The 20917-nt window shown below is 32.0% G+C and overlaps 1 protein-coding gene across 2 annotated transcripts; it reads right to left on the bottom strand.

The window, feature by feature from the left end:
• Positions 1–13890: 13890 nt before the first annotated feature.
• Positions 13891–20804, bottom strand: LOC111992379 (uncharacterized). 2 transcript variants are annotated; one of them, XM_024024245.2, is made up of 17 exons: positions 20534–20795; positions 20310–20435; positions 20145–20204; positions 18808–18921; positions 18646–18733; positions 17505–17650; positions 17321–17422; positions 16609–16680; positions 16437–16536; positions 16286–16368; positions 15695–15772; positions 15501–15599; positions 15361–15411; positions 15226–15282; positions 15089–15130; positions 14449–14488; positions 13891–14352 (listed from the first exon to the last, which is right to left on the bottom strand). In XM_024024245.2, exons 1-17 carry the CDS (start codon positions 20672–20674, stop codon positions 14285–14287), a joined length of 1467 nt encoding a protein of 488 aa, XP_023880013.2. In that variant the 5' UTR covers positions 20675–20795; the 3' UTR covers positions 13891–14284. The 2 variants fall into 2 exon arrangements, with proteins under 2 accessions (XP_023880013.2, XP_023880014.2); XM_024024246.2 differs by lacking the exon at positions 15695–15772 and having other exon boundaries at positions 20534–20804.
• Positions 20805–20917: the final 113 nt, after the last annotated feature.

Raw genomic sequence — 20917 nt, 5'->3', positions numbered from 1 at the left:
TCCCGAAACAGCTACACCGGAAGCACACCAGATGGAAGCCACCTGATGTTGGGAAGTTCAAAGTCAATTATGATGGAGCACTTTTCAAAGAAGAAGGCAGGGCTGGAATAGGTGTGGTCATTCGCAACTCAGAAGGAGCAGTAATGGCCTCCCTTTCACAGCAAATACCCCTGCCATCCACAGTTGCACAGGTCGAAGCCTTGGCAGCAAGAAGAGCAGCAGAATTCGCCTATGAGATTGGCATTAGTCAAGTCATCCTTGAAGGAGACTCCGAAGTCATTCACAAGGACCTAACCAACTCAAGTCCTTCTCTTGCTCTACACGGACACCTGATTTCTGATGTTTTACGATTAGCAAGTGATTTCTCTTATTTTAGCTGTACTCATGTTTGTCGAACAGGAAATAAAGTAGCCCACAGTTTGGCTAGAATGGCTATTTTGACGCCCGATGTAAATGTCTGGATGGATGAAGTACCACCAGATATTCTCCAAGTTGTACAGGCTGATTCAACAGCCTTGGTTTAATTTAAAGTTGCAATCTTCTTCCTCAAAAAAAAAAAAAACTGACCGCACTTGTTAGAATCAATTGTAAAATAATATATAGATATTTATTCTTGATAAGTTAAACAATTTATGCTCATGATCAGGACCAATCAATTTATTTGACCTATTAATTCGATCCTACTTTTAAAACCATGACGTGGATCTGGATGAAAGATGGATACGTGTGTGTTAATGTAGCTGGGATTTGTTGCTAGTCTTTGTCATTATCGTAGATTTTGATGCTACGATATGGTTTTCTTTGTTTAAAGCATTAAAAGGGTGTGGCTAAGAATAGGTCATTGCACAAGTGCGGTTTGAATTTGTGATTGCTTTTTTAGGGAGGTAAATAGTTAAAAGTACTTAATTCATTTTGGTTGAGGAGGTCCCACGCTTTGAGATCCTTTGAGCAGAACCTAGTGGCTTCTAATGATTTCATACACTTAATTGTGTCATGGCTTTTTGAACCAAAACTCGGCCATCAATACTCACATAATCATTGACTCAAAGCTCCACTATATGTTCTTTGGTCACTTTATAGGATTAGTTTTTGTAGTCTATTGGTGTTTTTAACTTATATTGGGAAGCGAATGTCCCAAAATTTTTGGGATGTGTGTGAATCCTAATGATTCTTCTTTGGTTAATGACAATAGATGGAGTATATAATTAAATTTGTCTAGTAAAAAAAAAAAAACAGGTGACTGACCACACCTGCTAAAACTGATTATAAGATAATATAATGATATATATTCTTGACGGTTCAAATGATTTAACTTATTTCAATTATTTTTAGCTTTTTTAATGTAAATTTGATTGGTTTATATTTTAAAAAATTAAGTTCGTTTAGTCGGAGAAACTTACAACTAACTGACCGCACTTGTTAGAATCAATTGTAAAATAATATATAGATATTTATTCTTGATAAGTTAAACAATTTATGCTCATGATCAGGACCAATCAATTTATTTGACCTATTAATTCGATCCTACTTTTAAAACCATGACGTGGATCTGGATGAAAGATGGATACGTGTGTGTTAATGTAGCTGGGATTTGTTGCTAGTCTTTGTCATTATCGTAGATTTTGATGCTACGATATGGTTTTCTTTGTTTAAAGCATTAAAAGGGTGTGGCTAAGAATAGGTCATTGCACAAGTGGGGTTTGAATTTGTGATTGCTTTTTTAGGGAGGTAAATAGTTAAAAGTACTTAATTCATTTTGGTTGAGGAGGTCCCACGCTTTGAGATCCTTTGAGCAGAACCTAGTGGCTTCTAATGATTTCATACACTTAATTGTGTCATGGCTTTTTGAACCAAAACTCGGCCATCAATACTCACATAATCATTGACTCAAAGCTCCACTATATGTTCTTTGGTCACTTTATAGGATTAGTTTTTGTAGTCTATTGGTGTTTTTAACTTATATTGGGAAGCGAATGTCCCAAAATTTTTGGGATGTGTGTGAATCCTAATGATTCTTCTTTGGTTAATGACAATAGATGGAGTATATATTCCTCTTTGTTTGTTTAAAAATCAAAAATTACACCAAGCATTTTGTTGAGTCTGAAAAGTTTGGCTTATCTTCGGTACTTTTTTAACTGGATATATTATTTCGTTTTAAATATACAATGTCAAGTGGTAATAAATTTTAATCTCTACATTTTATTTAGTTAGTAGGTGACGTGACAGTCTCTCATTAAAACAAAAAAATATTCCAGTTAAAAAAATACTTAAGGTAAGCTAAACCCGACTCGAGATATTAGAATGAAAATAATTTACATGACTTTTAAAGCACACTAAGGGTCCGTTTGTGTAGCGGCTGTAGCTGCGTTTTTTGAGATTGCGCCTTTTTTGGGCTTGTCCATGGCACTGTTCATAGACTAGTCAAGTGATAAAAACGCATGAACAGTAATTTGCAACAATAAAAAATATTTTGCTACAATATTTTCAGTAACAAGTTTTTTGTTTTTAGTAAAATAAGCGGTATTCAAACACATACTAAATCTGCTTTTCAAATTGTAAACTGTTGACTTAGAAAACTTTGATTAATTTATTTTACCACTGAATTGGTGTTGGTTAGCGTCATGGACAAGTTCTATAATCTTTACTTTTCACTCCTGCAAATCAATGAGAAGTCCCTGAAATCAGAATTTCTTTTATATGATTGTGTTAGGGATGAATATTCATAGGCATCAAAATTTGCTTGAGTGGTTTGAGCATAATTCTTTAGAATCTCCATATGATACAATAACACAAATTGAGGCCCTTAATTCCCTCCTTTAGGGGCCACAGTTTCATAATTAAACAGAATCAAAGTCTTAAAAAACACACAGCTACCCAATCAAAGTGGTTAAAAGATTGATTGGCTGCTTACCTTGGATGGTTGGCTAGCTACCCAATCAAACACACAGCTAATAGTATTTCTGAACTCTGTTTTAACTTTTAACTATTACATTTTTTTTAACGAAAATTTTTAATTATTTAATTTTACTTGGACATATGGAAGACAGTGAAATATCAATCATTTTGTATGGAAAGTTGGTATAAGAGCACTCACATTAATATGTGTATAAATTCTTATCTATTTTAATATAAAAAACTATTTTTTATATTTTACCCACTTTCTAAAAACATCCCATCAGTTTTTCTACTTTACAAATTTATTTCAATATATATATATATATATATTTATTACTTCTTCAACAGTTCAACATTCTCTCTATCCCTCTCTCTCATAGTTACCATCACACCACCACCTATGTTCTCATGAGGTGCACGGCACCTGAAGTCCAACCCACATGGAATCCTATTTCATATAGAAATAAGTGTACCAATTGCTCAATAAGTCAAAGACTTCTATTCCTAATTGAATTAGGAGTGTTAGGCGGCAAAGCTTTTATATAAAGCTTGTGCGTGTGGGTTTCATGAATATAGTAAGAGAGATTTAGAGAGAGACTAAATAGTGAAATACAGTTTTGGAGCTGACTGAAGAAAAAAGATTAGTTTTTTGTGTGGCACTGAGAAAAAGGAAAATGTGATTTTTCTTTTGCTCAAGACACACAACGAAAATAAATTAGAGGTTTTCTCTAGGACAATTAGTTGGGTGCTACAACCGCAGAAAGTTGAAGTATTCAGAGTAAAAGATCTTGCTACTTGGTTTTTGTGGTGGGGTTGTATTTGTTCCTAGAGATATTATTGTAGTTTCCCAATTTATTGTGAACTCAGGTTTTTGGTATAATTTGAGTATTGTAATCTCTATTTTTATTATATTTGATTGATTGGATTTGTCCCGTGGTTTTTCCCTCTATAGCGGAAGGTTTTTCATGTAATTTCTTGATGTTCTTGTTGGTTATTTTTTTATCGCTTGCATTGATTTCTATTTTCTTTATTACTTAGGTTATATTTAATTTAATTCACACATAAACGAGGATTTATCCCAACATGTTCAGCCATAACCACCACCACCACGACTACAACCATCACAACAACCACCAAAATACATACAATATATCTGACCCATGTTGAAGCAAACCCCACACCTAAAATCTCAAACCAAGTCCACAGCAAACCCCACATAGCACAAACAACAAATCCAAGGAAATCTCAAACCATATCCACCATACCTGAAACCCCAACCAAATTTTTCTTGAGAACCCAAATACATTTGAAATCAAAACCCAATCCAAACCAAGCACATGCAAGCAACATTATATCTTTAAAAGCCAAGCCAAATCTAAATCCTCAAACCCACAAATCAAACAACGAAAAAATAGAAGGAAAACCTCCACTGAGGTGGCAATGGCAAGCGGCATAGGTTGCTTGGGTTCAAGTTTGGCTAAGGTAAGGGTGAGATCGAGGAGGGCTTTGCGAGGTGGAAGCAATGAGTGGCAAGTAGCAGTGAGTGGTAGTGAGATGTATGACCATGCAACTTTGAGAGAGAGAGAGAGAGAGAGAGAGGGTTTCGGTGAGAGATTTTGAAATGAAAAAAGAGAGAAAATGAAAGTGAGGGGGTACAACTAAGAGAGAGAAAAAATATTAAAATATTAAACTACAAAGTTATAGTAACCGTGTAAATTTACACGGTTACTATAGCAATAATGGATAGCTATAGTAATATAGAAGAGCTGATGTGGGTAAATTTTGAGCAAAATATGTAAAAATATGTAAATTATGCACTTTTTTTCTATTTTGCACCTACTGTTGCAAGTACTCTAAGAGATGCACACTTTGAATGTGACTCACAACTAGTTGCGGATGTGGTGCTAAGTGTAAGCAACCCTTAAGTGATTGCAGGAATTTGTCAAAAACTACAACTCTTCAAGACTATGCAACTTTCAAATGTTAAGTGAACAGGTAACTGGCCACCACACGTCTTAGCTTAGTATATTAAGGGTATTGATAATTTGATCGTTATGGAAAATTCAAATATTATTAAGTTTGTTTTAGTTTAAGATGTACTAAATTTATCTTCATCCTAATAAAGTTACAGTCTTTTCATAAAAAAAGAAAGAAAAAAAAAAATCAATCATTTTCACCGTTTTAAATGGTTGTAGTAATCCAATGACTAAACATTCATTACTCAAGTCTGATATGATATCCAACAAGTCTTGGTCCTAGAATATACAACTTTATGCCTTTCGAGATGGATCAAACATTGGGTATCATTATATTATCTGAAGAAAATACATTTTGGTCGTTTTCTATGTTCTTTCCTATTTTCCTTCATGAGTTTCATATGTTTTTGTTTTTTTTTTTTACAGTCCTCCTTATTAATTGGTTAGGATGGCCTGCATTTCACATCTTGGTGACAATTGAGAAACATCAATTTTTCTGTTAATTTCGCAGAAAGAAGATAGTCACACTAGTGCCTGTCAACTTTACACGTCAACGGCAGTACCGTGAGGCACAAGATTATGATGCAAGCCATTGCGTCGGACATAAATTATTAATTTTTTATGGGGTCTAACTTGTCTCCAAATCACATATATTGTCATTAAATATTAAATTATTTTTTCTCAAAGAAAATTTTAATTATTGGGGTTGTTTGTTAAGGTGTTTTGAGCAATAGTTTTCAGTATTTAAACAATATTACACGTATTTTCATACACTTTTTCACATACATATATTTTTAAAAAATATAAACAACGTTACTAGAACAACATTACCAAACAGCCCGTTTTCTTATAATTCAAGAAAATGGCCCGTTTGTTATCATTGTTTAAATAACAGTTTTCAGTGTTTAAATAATATTACACGTATTTTCACATACTTTTTCACTCACATATCTTTCTAAAAAATACAAACAACGTTATTAAAACAACATTACCAAACGGCCCTAAACCTCACCTACTGTTTTGGAAGGGAGAAGGAGAGAGTGACAATAAAAATATTCATGATAAGTAGCATACATATATATATGAGACAAGATCATTTTTTTTTTTTTTGACAAACTAAAGTATTGAGACTTCTTCGAGTTTCTGACAATTCCCTTAAGTATATGTAATCACTTGTCCCATACACACTAAGTTATTATAGGAAGGAATCTCTTAAGGGTGGCCCCAAAATGTTTGCAAGAGGTTTCGAACCGAGGATTTCATAGATATCAACTTATAATTGGTATAATTATTTTTCAATTATACTACACCAGTAAATAACTTCATATCTATAAATACAAGTGAGTTTTGGTTAGCTCAACTCGTAAAGTCTCTGATGGTTGAATAAGAAATCTAGAGCCCAATCTTCTCTTGAGTATATGCAATCCCTTGTCCCATTCACACTTAAGTTATTACAAGAAGGAATCCCTTAAGGGTGGCCCCAAAATGTTTGCAAGAGGTTTTGAACCAATGATTTCATGGATATCAACTTATAATTGGTATAATTATTTGTCAATTATACTACACTAGTAAATAACTTCATATCTATAAATATAAGTGGGTTTTGGTTAGCTCAATTCGTAAAGTTTCTGATAGTTGAATAAGAAATCTGGAGTTCAATATTCGTTTACATCAAAAACTGATTAGTGTTTTAATCTAATGATAAAAAGATATTATCAAGAGCGCACACTATAAGTTGAAACTCTCGAAAATAATAATAATAATAATAATAATAATAATAATAATAGAAGCTTTAAAATAAATTTGGCAAAACTCTTGTAGCATTGCGCATCTCATTGTCAATGGGGTTACAATTTACATCATGCATGAACGATGAGCTTTCAAAAAGTTTTCTTAATAAAATTTTGGGAAACACTATGTATTATTATTTAATAGGAGAAAACAACTGTAATTAATCATAAGTAAGACATTATTTATTTGCCTTTGCACCCTACTGATCACATGGTTCATTATTTTAAAAGGTATTTCTATCGTCTCTGCCAAAATTGTAAGGTTGTTTACAGGTGGTCTTAATGTTTAAAGTTTGAACTATATGGTTGCAACTTTTGGCTATTAGTTTATGCCTCTCGACTTATTTAAATGAGCATATAGTTTACTTTACAAACAAATATATACACAATATGTGTGTGTGTGTGTGAAGTGTGAACACGAGAAAATTTACATTATGCTTAGACGTGACAAAAACAAATAATTTCTTATTACGTGCTTCATTTAGCATTTAGCGGTTATTGGTAAAGTTTCTTACGTTTGTATTTGTCTGTGTATGCATGTCAAGTTAAGCGTAATCTAACAAAGCAGTAGTTGAATTTGTGAATAAAGAGAAGTTGCTTTTTGGTTTTGGTGAGTTTCTTAAAAGCTTTTAAATCTCTTTGCTAGATTTAAAATATTATTCGGTTAATTACAACTTATCCACTTATGATTTAGTCGAAATTTAAGTTGTCTATCCGTGGTTTAAAGTTTGACACTTTATGTACCTAAGGTTAGCTTAGTTAGGGTTTTGTAACTCATCTCTGTTAAAAAATAGGATTAAACATGTATTTTTGCTCTCTTTTATTTCTAAAAGATGAGTCAAAGGAAAACTATTTTCGGTCAACATAAAAAATATGGCTTATTTTTAAAGTTTGTTTTCTACTTTTTTTTTTTTTGAAAAATAACTCTATCTTACACAAGTTAAATAAAAGAAGTTAAGATATTGTTTTTCAACTCATTTAAAGTTGCTACTAAAAATTGAAAAATGAAATAGTTTTATAGAAAATGCTTATTGAAAAATGACCAATTTTCTAAAAAACATCATCGCTAAAACAAACAAAGCGATAAAATATAGGATCAAAAGTTGAGGGTTTTGCAATGGAAGCTTCTATGATTGTGGTAATGTTTGTTCTTAATTTTTACAAAACCTTCACTTTTTTATCTTATTTTCTCTTATTCTTTTGTGTTTGTATGTTTTGAGAAGAGAGAAACATAAAAGAGAGCAAAATACATATTTAGCTCCATTTTTAACCGAGGTTGGTTATGGAACCCTAACTGAACTAACCTCAAGTGATTAAAATGCCAAATTTCAAATAACAGATAACAACTTAAATTTCGACTAAATCATAAGTGGGAAAGTTATAATTAGCCCAATATTATTTTATTCTAGGTTTAGAAACTATAGTTTATGTTGGGGAAATAAACATCTTGGGGAGATTCATTGAGTAATTAATATAATAGAGTAAAATTTGCCAAAAATTAGCCTATTTTCAGTCAACTCTACTTTACTCTCTCTCTCTCTCCCCCTCCCCCCCCCCCTCTCAATCCAAACAAGTCCTTAATGTTTTGGGGAGAAAAAAGAGGGTGTGAATTCAAGCTACGGGGCATCAAGGACAACATATTTAGGATGTAAGTATTTCTAAATGTCTCAAAAGTTTATAAAGTATAACTACACATTATTATTAATCATCTATGAGCATATCTGTATATGGAGCTTTTTTTCCCCATCTTTCAATATGATGAAGCATTGTCAGCATGTACCACTAAGGTAAACACTCTCTGACAAGGAGAAATAAATATTAAAAGGCAAATGATTATGCTTAGGTTTAGGTTTAATGAAGTGTGGGATTTATTTGAATATCTTATTTTGACTAAAACAATGGGTGAAAACTCTAATTAAAGTAGTATAAGTTTGAAGATTATGGTAATACTATTGTTAGACTTTATCCTGTGTCCGCATGGGGTTAGCTTCTAATTAGAATTTTATTTTTTAGTTCTTTTTCCTTGAAGTGACTAATTAGAATAATATATTTTTTTAAATTCTAATTAGTTGCTAACCAGTGTGGGATAGAAGACAAAGTATAACAATTACAATAGCATTACCATTGAATTATATACATTCTCCTTCTTCTTAACCCGCACGCTGAATTAAATTAAAGTGGTATGAGGTTCGTTGATGGTAATGCTATCGTTAGACTTTATCTTCCATCTTGCATGGGTTAGCAACTAAACATTTTTTTTCTTGAAGTAACTAATTAGATTAAGAACAAAGTTTGGTTATAACTTTCTCATAAAAAAAAAAAAAAAAAAAAGTTTGGTTATAACTTTGGTTGTAGCCAATGGCTACAACTTTACTCAATATCTTTTTATTAGATGCAAATTTTGACAAATCTACCATTAGATTTTATTTTCTTCTTATATTTTCTATGCTTGCAAAATTTCTAAAAGATTAAAGATAAAATATTTAAATTTCAAGTTTTGTAGTCTAAAATTATACATGAAATTTATGCGTGTTAAGTATATGACAAACATACAATCTAACAATTAGATGTTCAAAATAACCATGATAAATTTTTAGTAAGAGTTGTAGTCAATGGCTACAACCAAGTTTGTAACCAAACTTTTTTTTNTCCCTCTCCTCTCAAAACATAAAAGAGTAACGCTTCGTTTGTTTCCATGGAAAACTTTGTGTAAAGATAGTTTTTTTTTTTAAAAAAAAAATGTTTTCTAGTGTTTGGTAACATAAAAAAAGATGAGTCAAAGGAAAACTATTTTCGGTCAACATAAAAAATATGGCTTATTTTTAAAGTTTGTTTTCTACTTTTTTTTTTTTTTTTTGAAAATAACTCTATCTTACAACAAGTTAAATAAAAGAAGTAAATATAGTTTTTCAACTCATTTAAAGTTGCTACTAAAAATTGAAAAATGAAATAGTTTATAGAAAATGCTTATTGAATGACCAATTTTCTAAAAAACATCTTGCTAAAACAAACAAAGCGATAAAATATAGGATCAAAAGTTGAGGGTTTTGCAATGGAATAATGATTGTGGTAATGTTTGTTCTAATTTTTACAAAACCATTCATTTTCTTATTTCTTATCTTTGTGGTTGTATGTTTTAGAAGAGAGAACACAAAAGAAGAGCAAAATACAACAATACTCCATTTTTAACCGAGGTTGGTTATGGAACCCTAACTGAACTAACCTCAATGTATTAAAAAACCAATAATTTCATAACATAATATTTCGACTAAATCATAAGTGGGAAAGTTATAATTAGCCCAATATTATTTTATTCTAGTTTAGAAACTATAGTTTATGTTGGGAAATAAACATCTTGAGAATGGAGAGCAAGAACACATAAAGTCAAGTTTGTAACCAAACTTTTTTTTTTTTAGATTAAGACTTTTTTTAATACAAAAAATCTAATTAGTCTCTTATCGGTGCTGGATAGAAGAAAAAGTCTAATAATAGCATTACCATTGAATTATACACTCCCTTTCTTCTAAACACGCACACCAAATTATATCTCAATAATATGTTATTTAATTTTCAATTAATAAACTCATTTTTTGTGTGTAATTTTAAAATAAATAAAAAAAAATTGAAATTTTAACATTTTATAGATGAAATAAGTATTGATCTCTAATTGTTTTAAAATTTTGCAAGTATGGAATATAAAAGAAAAACTTGTAATGTAACCATCGGTAGATTTGTAAAATATACATCTAATAATAAATTTTGAATAATTTAATATTACCAAAAATTACACCATATGTAATTTGAATCCAAACCTATAATATATACTCCTATAACAATTTCAAAATCAAGACAATTAGAGGTCAATAACTATCTTAACTACAAAATTTATGAATTTCCAGTTTTTTGTATTTTAAAAGTATATAAAAACCATGAGTTTGGATCCAAAAGTTATTTTGATAAACTTATGAGATTGAAGAGGATATGGCTCATAGGATAAGAGTAGAGTGGATGAAGTGGAGAAGCGCATTAGAATTTTGTGTGATTGTATAATACTTATTAAATTAAAAGGAAATTTTTATAATATTGTTATACTACTAGTTATACTCTATGGTACTAGATGTTGGGTTATTAAAAAGTAACATATTCATAAAATAAGTGTAATTTAAATAAGAATGTTAAGATGTATAAATTAATGGAAGCACATAGAAAGATAGATTTAAAATGAGAAAATCCACTTAAAGATAGGGGTAATTCCTATTGATGAAAAGTTGAGAGAAAATAACTTGAGATGGTTTGGTTATGTTCAGAAAAAAGAAATTAATATAATGGTAAAAAAAAGTGAGTTGATCCAAGTGGAGGGAACACTAGTAGAAGTAACTCAAAATGACATCAATTAAGGAAGTAACAAAGGGTATGATTTCAAATATATATATATATATATATTGAGAATACTAACTATTTTAACACATACACACAGGGAGATGGGAGAAGATCTTAAAGAAACTGACAGTGATGTATATGAGTTTATTAATTGAATAATACTAAGGATGTGTTTGGATACTGCTTATTTTACTAAAACTGAAAAATTATTGCTAAAAATATTGTAGATAAAGGTAAAAGTTAGTTAAAAATAGTATAAAGCTTATGAATAGTACCAAAAAGTGCAGTGGGGCCCATGAATAGTAGCAAAATAAGCTGAATAGTGAAATAATTTTAATTTATAATTCCTTTTGCATGCTTAGGGTTTGTTTGGATACCGCTTATTTTGTTGAAAACTGAAAACTTATTACTAAAACCACTGTAACAAAATAATTTTTAAGTTATGAATGGTGCCGTGAGACCTAAGATTTACCTAGAAATCTACGTTTTCACAAGTTTGGTTGGGTTGTGAATAGTTTCGTGAGACCCAACCAAAAACGCTACTTCATTTCTACACAAACGCACACTTAGTGTTTGTTTGGCATGATTAATTTTGCCAACTTATTTTACTATTCAGTTTATTTTTGTTACTATTTATGAGTCCCACTGCACTTTTTAGTACTATTTATAGGCTCACTATACTATTTCAGCTAACTTTTACCTTTATCTATAGTACTTTTAGCAAAAAATTTTCAATTTTAGCAAAATAAGTAGATCTCAAAAAGACCCTTAATATGAAATTTGGTACACGTTTTACAAAAAATGAGAAAGCCTAATCAAATGGTGTTAAGACACATGTCATCTTCTTATTAGTGGTTGGAGTCTAAGGCTCCAAACATGTTTGGAGCCAAACATTTTCCTTAATTTAATATAAAGTTATTTAATGGTATACCTATTCTAATGGTGTTAAAATATTAATCTAATATTTTTCTCAAAATCTTCTCAAAAAAAAAAAAAAAAAAAATCTAATACAATGTTATTTTATGGTATAATATTAACAAAGACTATAAATCCTGACCCCTAACATTTAATATTTTGGTCATTTTCATTGTTATTCTTTAGAACTTCCTATGTTTGCCGTTGCATTTAATATTTTGGTCATTTTCCTGTTAATTTCTTCAAAACTTCCTATGTTTGCTTGTACAATTGATATTTTGGTCATTTTCCTGGTGATTTCTTTATAACTTCCTATGTTTGCTTGTTTGGCTTGGATAAGATTTTCTTTAAAGGTATATTTAGTTGGGGTGAAAACAAAAATGGTGGAAAATAGGGAGAAGAAAATAAGGTAAAAAATAATATTTTTCACTGTTTAGTTGCGGAGAGAAAACAGGAGAGACAGAAAATAGGGAAGAAAATTTTCCCTCCGGGCCTACATTTTTTTATCCTCCCAATTTGGGATGAAAATGAGGAGAAAAAGTGCTAAAAGATACACTTTACACAAATACCCTCAACGTTGCCTTGCCTTGTTGGCTTTTATTTATTTATTTATTTTTCTTTTGATTTTCTAGGGTCTGGCATGATACTTTTTTTTTTTTTTTTTTTTTTTAACTAGATGTGATTTTTTTTGGAACATGATTTTTATTTTTTTTAATAAATTTGGGTGATTGCTTCTTCTTTTTTTTTTTTTTTTTTTTTGTGGTTATTTGTCACTTTTTTGTTTTAATTGGACATTATTCTTCAACAGGGGTATATAAATAAATTTGTTCAAACTCATTTTTTCTCTCCCTCCACTTATCCACTCTCAACCAAACAAATAAGAGAGAAAATAAAATCTTTTCTATCCTCTTATTATTTTCTATCTTTCCACTTTTCCACTCCTTCAATCAAACAAACACTAAATAATGTGAATTTCATTTTCTTTCTCACTGTCCAATCCCTATGGCAAACCAGTAGTTTTTCTTTTCTTCGAGACAAAGGGTAAACGACCTCGACATTTGATGGTGAAACCACATAAAACTCGGACTAACACACAACTAATCCTGAGTCAAGATTTGATAATCAACAAAGAGCAGAGCTTTTAAATTAACTCTTTCATTTAATATCTAACCATCAATCTCACTGCAACATCATCTCCCCTTTGTTTACTATTTTGTGTCTTTCATGAGCATTTCCCAGCTATTAGTACAACAGGTAATAGTCAACTTAATTAGAGGTATGACAGATAAGTAAATTTGTATCTACCTATCCAACACATAGGCAAGCGATCGATACCTTGCTTGTGGAATCATATAGAGCCAGAATCCGGCCAAACACCTTAAGTTTCATAAACATGCATACGCATAAAGAAATATTGGCAAATTTCACTTAAGATGCTAGGAAACTTCGATTTGTCAACATGTTTTGAAAGTGACATTTTACTCACCTAAGGTATACTCCCTTGAAATTCCTTATGCTCTTCTGCCAAACATCATCATCCAATCAACAATTATAAACAACACTTCTGGATAAAATGCCATTTTTCTAAACCACCAATTAGTAAAATGCTAACTTTTTAAACCACCAAAAGAAAAAAAAAAGAAAAAAGAGTAAAATACTACATTTTCTAATAGCATGTGAATTGCCAGTGCATGTTTTGACATCAAACTTTGGCAGTAATGGCACAGAACTCAGATGGGAAAACTTCATATTTTTTAGACCACAGGTTAGCAAAGCAAGCTTGCCTCATACCGTGAGTAGAGTGTAGTTTTCCTTAAGGAATAGCTATGTATCCACTTGTTCGTATTTATGCGATGCAAACAAACCTAAAGTAAGCAGGAATTGAAATGAAACTAAAAGCTAAGTTGGGAAATCAACTCTTCAAGAGCACTCTCTTGGAAACTAGCACTTAGGCTAAAATCTGTACTCTCATCTAAAACTGAGTAGCTTTACAATCCTTGGCCTATTTAATATTTATACAAGTACACTTGAATTACTAGTGCCAAGATCCTAGCCAACTCAACACATGGCTTCTGCCAGCTGGTCTCAGCCCTAACAAATTTTGTTACAGCATACTAACTACTAATTTCTGTAACTGACCAGCAGCTGTAGCTTTTCTAACTAATTATTAACTACAACGTGTTCTACTTATCACATATTAGAATTACAATTGCACAAGCATATTAACTGCTGCATCATTATGGATGATGGAATAGTTTATCGAGTGAATTAAGAGAGACAATAAGGGGGTTGATAATGTAAATAAAACTTAAAGAGGACTATGTTCATTTACAATTTGACCAGAACCTTCGTGAACAATGAATCACTGAGAACTATTTCCCAAAAAATCATCCTCTCTGTGTGAAAGCAAACCATTAATGGGTCAGCAGTCATGTCCAAATGTCTATGTCATAAAACTCCCTACTGAAGATAAGCATTGATTGCTAATTTACCAATACTTGTTCCTGCAATGTATCCACCAGACCAAGCATTCTGAAAAGAAAAAACTAATGGCTCAATGAGGAATAAAAAATATCTTGTTTCTTTCAGGAGGGCTTAGAGAAAACTGAATAATGATCAAACAGCTATATCTCAAAAGTAAAAATTGAAGTCTCTTGGATGGCTATGAGGGCTAGATATAAAACTCTTTCACTTGTTGCACTACAGTGAAAGGGTTGACGTGTTACCTTACATGTTAGTCATGGATTATCTTTCTTCAAAAAATAGGTTGTCTTACCTAGGCCACTACAACCACTGGAAAGAGTGGCTCAAATTCTATCATTTGGCCAAAAGAAAAGAAGGAAAAAGGACGATCCTTCTTGCAAAGCAAAATGCATGAAACATCTTATGTACTAGTTTCTGGGAAGGAAATACCAGATCCACTTTGACAATAGACAATCGGAAATTATATTGAAAAATTGTATATATGGTGGCTATATCAAAAGCTGAACCTACTAGAGCAACTAACAAGGAAGCGCTTCCCATAGAAGCTAATTGAGATATTATTTGATTTTGGATTTGTAAGAAGAGCTGCAAGATATATAATTTATTAATATGTAACAGCTAATGTTAGTTATTAAATGGATGTTTTACCTGGAAATTAAAACCACCAGTTACCCCATCAACGTTCAGTACCTGCAGAAAATTCAAACTTTTGAGGGCCATATATGGGCCTTTATTGGTTGCAGTGGGTGTGAATGGAAAGCAAGGAAGTACCCAAGTAACATTACCTCTCCGGCAAAGTATAGATGTGAATGTATTTTGCTTTCCATTGTATTCAGCACGATCTTCATAAAGGAAAGAAAACCAGAGTTATATTTACAATGAGAGAGAGAAAGAGAGAGGCGAGAGTGAGAGAGAGTAACCTCAGAAAGTGGGACACCTCCTGCAGTGACAAATTCATCCTTAAATTGACCCTTCAAAAGGAAAGAAGGTGTATCATCTCAAGAAAGCGTGAAGTCATGAACAACATAAAGAACTGGAAAGTTCAAGCGTTGAAACCTACCTTCCCTGTCACTTTGAACGTACAATGTTTTAACAAAGAAGCGACAGAAATTAATGAGTTATTAGAAACAGAAGCCCACAACATATCTTCAGATAAACCCTGCATATAGATAACAGAAAAAAGAAAATCATCCTTCTGGAAAATTTCACCAGAAGACAGCATATGAACTCTCAACTTGTAACACCAATTTACACCTCACGATCCAATATATATTTCCAAAATCTCTTTACAAGGCCAAATTCTGAAGGACATGAATTGACCGCTTTCTGCTTCTGCAGAAAATGTGGACAAACAATCAAGCAAAAATCAATTCAAGTACAACAAAACATCAAAATATTTTTAGTGTGTCACAGTCATATGCAAAAAGTAAACACCGCAGGTCAACATGAAAGCTTAGCACAGCATCTAGTTTAAAACTATATTTGAAATAAGCTTTCTTGCCCAACCTTAAGTAATACCTGTTAATGAGCATGTTAACACAAGATCATTACTTTTACTACTGCACAATCTTAAGCTAACCTCAGGTTTTTGCAATGAGTTGTATCTAATCATACATTCCATGTTTAAATTGCTAGGCCTACTTAAACTACTGATCCAACTCTATGCATGATAGTCAGATAGGAAGCTGGGTTCACCATGAATTGATATAAATACATCCTAGCAACAACTATTTCCATATTTAAAAAAAAAAAAAAAAGTTCCTAGTTCCAGCCATACATATAGTAATAATAACTTAATGGAGAGTGCTAGAATCTCTGCAAGCAAAACATAAGATCCAGGATTACCACAAACCGATGCTTGTGCTTATTAAGTATGGACTTCACATCTTCTATATGCAAATCAGGTGTACAATCCACAACAAGCATCCCTGCATAAAATGCTATCAGGTTGCCGTATAGGAAAAAGAAAATTAAAAGAAGAAGGAACTTTCATTACCTTTGTAACCTGAACTGAACAGATTTCGTGCCCCCCAGGCAGATAGCCGAAGAACAACAGGCCCACTGAATCCCCAGTGTGTGACTAACATGGGCCCAACCTACAATTCCAAAGTTGTCTCACATGGTATACATTATCAAGTATTTAGATGGTTGCAGTCAGAGAAGCATGCCTGTGTGAGCTGTGGTATGTTACTTTGGACATTATCTAATTTCAGCTTAGCTTTTACTTTAGGGAAAGTAACCTGGCATAAAAATGTTAACAAATAATTGACTGAGCTACGCACTTAAAATAGAACATTGACTATTATACTTTCAATATCAAGTAGCTACAACTAGTAATCATCTAAATGATGACTATAAAAGAAGAATATCAAACTCAGAATAGCTACAATCCATAGCTCCCAAAAATCCACGTTGTGTAATGGTGAATTAATTGCAGAGGTTATTATCAGGTTACAGTTTATGTGATATGTACAGAATCAGCTACTTCTGGAAACCTGTAAACAATTTTCCAGTTATACTCATCATTAATTTGTATGATTCGCAATATCACATTACTATGATACTGGATTGCAACTCATGATGCACACTCTCTTTTATCAATAATTAGAATAAGAATATTTTATCATTCATACAACCATTACTTGGTATAGTTATCATTTTCCATACTACCATTTCTGAAAAGTAATTATTTACATATTCTCTCTATTAGTTCTTCTACTTTTATCTCAAGAAATGGATAATAATAACTACTATTTGGGTAAAGAACCACTCATACAATTTTTTCCCCTCGCACTCAAGTATATGAGTTTTAAAGAACAAAGAACAGGATATTGCGAGCTATTGTAAAGTAGTAAAGATTTCGATTGAAATAAACATTACTCCTGACAACTCTGCCAATTGTGAATCCTCAATCTTGAAAGTAAACAAACTTGGGACTGGATCAACAATTGCATGTCCAAGTTGAGCTGCAAGACTATAACCCTGTAAGAAGAACAAGAACAACTTATCAAGAAATATAATCCACATACATGACAATCCAATTGAACCACTTATTCATCACAACCTGCTGACTACTACCACTAGCAATCAATAGATAATCAGCTTCAACATATTCAACATAATTTATTGTTCTCTTCTCAATCTTAATGAGGAATTTTCCACCACTAGTAGCAGAAGCGGTTGTCACAGCTTTTCCAGTCTGCAAAGAAACTGATTGAAGAACTTTTAGCATAGGCAGCTCACAAAAATGTTGGATTATATTGAGAAGGCTATCACTCAGGTTCTGTAAAATATATTGAACAGAAAACATAGAACTATGGCAGAAAAAGACAAGGTTTCTCATTAATGAAGTGAAGACATTTTTAGTGGTTTATGAACATCTGTGATATTCCCATACGATATGAAGTTTTTAAAAGAATCATGCAGCAGTAATATATCCCTCTCATAAATTGCTACAAACAACAACTTTTTAGGCTTGAGGATATATAAAGAAGCAGACTATTCCTCAAATATTCCTTCAGTTACAATAGCAATAGCCTTTAATTTTGACATGAAGCAGGGTTCCAGCATCTTGCATCCAGTAAATATTCAGATGCCAGGATTTTTATTTTTTAACCTGTACCCCACATTCAATAAAGAAGTCCTCCCTCTTGAGTCTAGCATTAAGAAAAAATGTTTACTGATTAAATTATCTACTTTTTGAGATATAATGCTACCAGAGATGAATAATGTTACCTAAGTATGGAGGTTACAATTGTAATAATTGATAAATAATGTAATCAGAGCATCAAGGCATCTGGACACCAAAGACAACACTGGATCATTTGCATTGAATATACTTACTAGTTACTATAGTCGGTAAACCAATGACCTAGGCCATTTAGTGAAATTATTTCTAAGGCATTCACAACATGAGCGATTATTTCTATTTGTTTTTGAAACTCTAAATATTAGGGATCAGTGCAAAGTGAAATCAAGCTAAAACATAGAACACTGGCAAAAGAAACACAAAATAATTTATGAATTGGATAGATGGAAGTCAGCTCAGCCACTGAAACCCAAGACCCCTGCGTAGCCCACCGATTGCAATGCATGTGATGTCATGCAGGGAAAACAAACAGTTAATATCCAAGGCATACCATTACAATATAATTTAATGCAAGATAAATAAGAGGAAACATTAGTCAATTCATAAATAATCATACCTCCTAACCTCGTTGCTTCAGACATTAGACAATCAATTATCGAAGAAGAACTGTTACTGACTGGAAATACCCTTCCATCATCCTCAATCTATGTGCAGATAAACATAGATTATGCATGCACAAAAAATAAACGAACAAGTGACAGGCAGTTCCGAAGAAAACCTTAAGCTTCACCCCATGATCAGAAAACCAGGACATGGTATCCACTGGGCCGTGCATGTAGAAAAAAGATCCTCTCAGTTCTTTATGACCCCTAGGATAATGTTCTGCAAGAATCTAAGAACAAATTCTTAATTTTTAGGGAACATCAATATACTAAGTTTAGTGCAACGAACCAATTGGGAAAAAGGAAGAAAATGTTATAAAGCCAATTAAAACTGCAAACTCTTTACATTTTAATAGAGTTAACAACTGAGAAACATCATAACAAGAATGATTTCAATCATTTCCCTTCCCAGACATGAGCCAAAATTAATTTAATAACCTTGAAATTTTATGTCACCTAAAAATCCAAGCTACTAAAAATTTTCATGTTCCACTCCCAAAACAGATGATGAATAAGTTATTCTAGAATTTTTAGAGTGTAGAACTGTAGAGCAAATGATCAACCACAGTTTTTGGCATGTGGGAATTCATTATTATGATTACAATGCGGCATTTAAAATGTAGAACATAACTGTCGGTAAAAACATTGTCATAACAAAAACAAGTCCCATATTCCTGTAACAACTTCTTTGATTCAATTATGGTGAAAATTTCTTGTTCCCATAAACGCAAATAAGTGAATAACATGCAGCAGACGATTTCACTTAACAAATAGAGAAGTACTACGTATAAAATATTTTCACAATACTTTCACAACAAATCATAGGTGATAAGTTGTTATTGGTTCTAATTTGAATTTACAACTTGAATTACTTTTTTGCCCACCCATAATAGCCAATAATAACCTGTTACTTAAAATTTGTTGTGATAATGTTATAGACATAACATTATTTCTTTAACAAGCAGCTGACAATTTCACTTAACAAATAGAGAAGTGCTACGTATACAACATTTTCACAACACTTTCTCAACAAATCATAAGTGATAAGTTGTTATTGGTTATAATTTGAATTTACAACTTAAATTACTTTTTTGCCCACCCATAATAGCCAATAACAACCTGCCACTTAAAATTTATTATGAAAATATTATAGACATAACATTATTTCTCTAACAAATATGATTTACATTGAAGAGGCCGACTCATAATATTTAGACAAGAGAAATGTGGTTTCTTGAAAAAAAAAAAAAGTATTAAAATAAATATATTCAAAGATAAAATCATTTGCTTAACAATATTATTACACACCAACACCACACAACAATTCATCCATAACTTAACTTATGGCACTATGTATTGCCATAAAGTGTGTGAGCTATTTCATTATAAAACTTACACCCATAGCTTCAATTTATCAAATTTCTTACTTATGATAATAAATTATAATGCTCACCATATTGTCAGTACAATGCCCATTTGTCACATTGCACCTACCACCTCCAGATATTTTCACCTACAGACAATAACATTAATATATATATATATATATATGAATAATAAACCAAATAGCATTTTTTTTATAATAAGATTTTCCAAGAATATGTAATAAAACACAAACCTTTGACAAAGGTTTCCCTTTCTCAATAACCACCACTTTAAGATTAGGCGCAAGAGTCTTTGCTCTAATTGCTCCAAAAACCCCAGCAGCTCCACCCCCAACTACCACCAACAGTTCTTCACTTGACTGCCCATTAAAGAAAAACAAACAATTAAAAAAACCCAACTTTTTTTTCTCTGTTTGGTTGCTGAGAAAAAGAAGAGGGTAATGTGTAAAAATGTCACCTTTTGAGCTAAGGGTATGGCAGTTGAAGTAAATTTTCTTGCCCTGGGGGTTAAAAGGAGAGAGGCATGGTTTCTGGCGGTACTTCCAGCTTGTGTGGAAATCCCACTGGTGAGAATGAAGCGCGCCAAAGTGGAGCTCATGGTAACCAGTGATACTATGAAAATTTGGGCGCACCAGGGATAAAGAGTGTTTTTTGGCGACCTGATACGAAAATCATAACTTTTTGCTGTTTACTCCCCAACTATTCGAAATCATAAGTCATAACTTAATTGCTGTCTAGCGTTTGACCCGTGGTATCAATTTACTCGGATGTCCTTGGGGTACAGAGAAAGTATGTCGTGTTTTTGGTGTATATTTATCCATCCTATAGCTGGTGACTCTCA

The sequence above is a fragment of the Quercus suber genome, unplaced genomic scaffold (genome assembly GCF_002906115.3).
Source record: "Quercus suber isolate HL8 unplaced genomic scaffold, Cork oak 2.0 scaffold_658, whole genome shotgun sequence".
Taxonomy (NCBI): domain Eukaryota; kingdom Viridiplantae; phylum Streptophyta; class Magnoliopsida; order Fagales; family Fagaceae; genus Quercus; species Quercus suber.
Note: the sequence above shows the minus strand (reverse complement) of the source record. Positions and strands in the feature narration are given on the sequence as shown.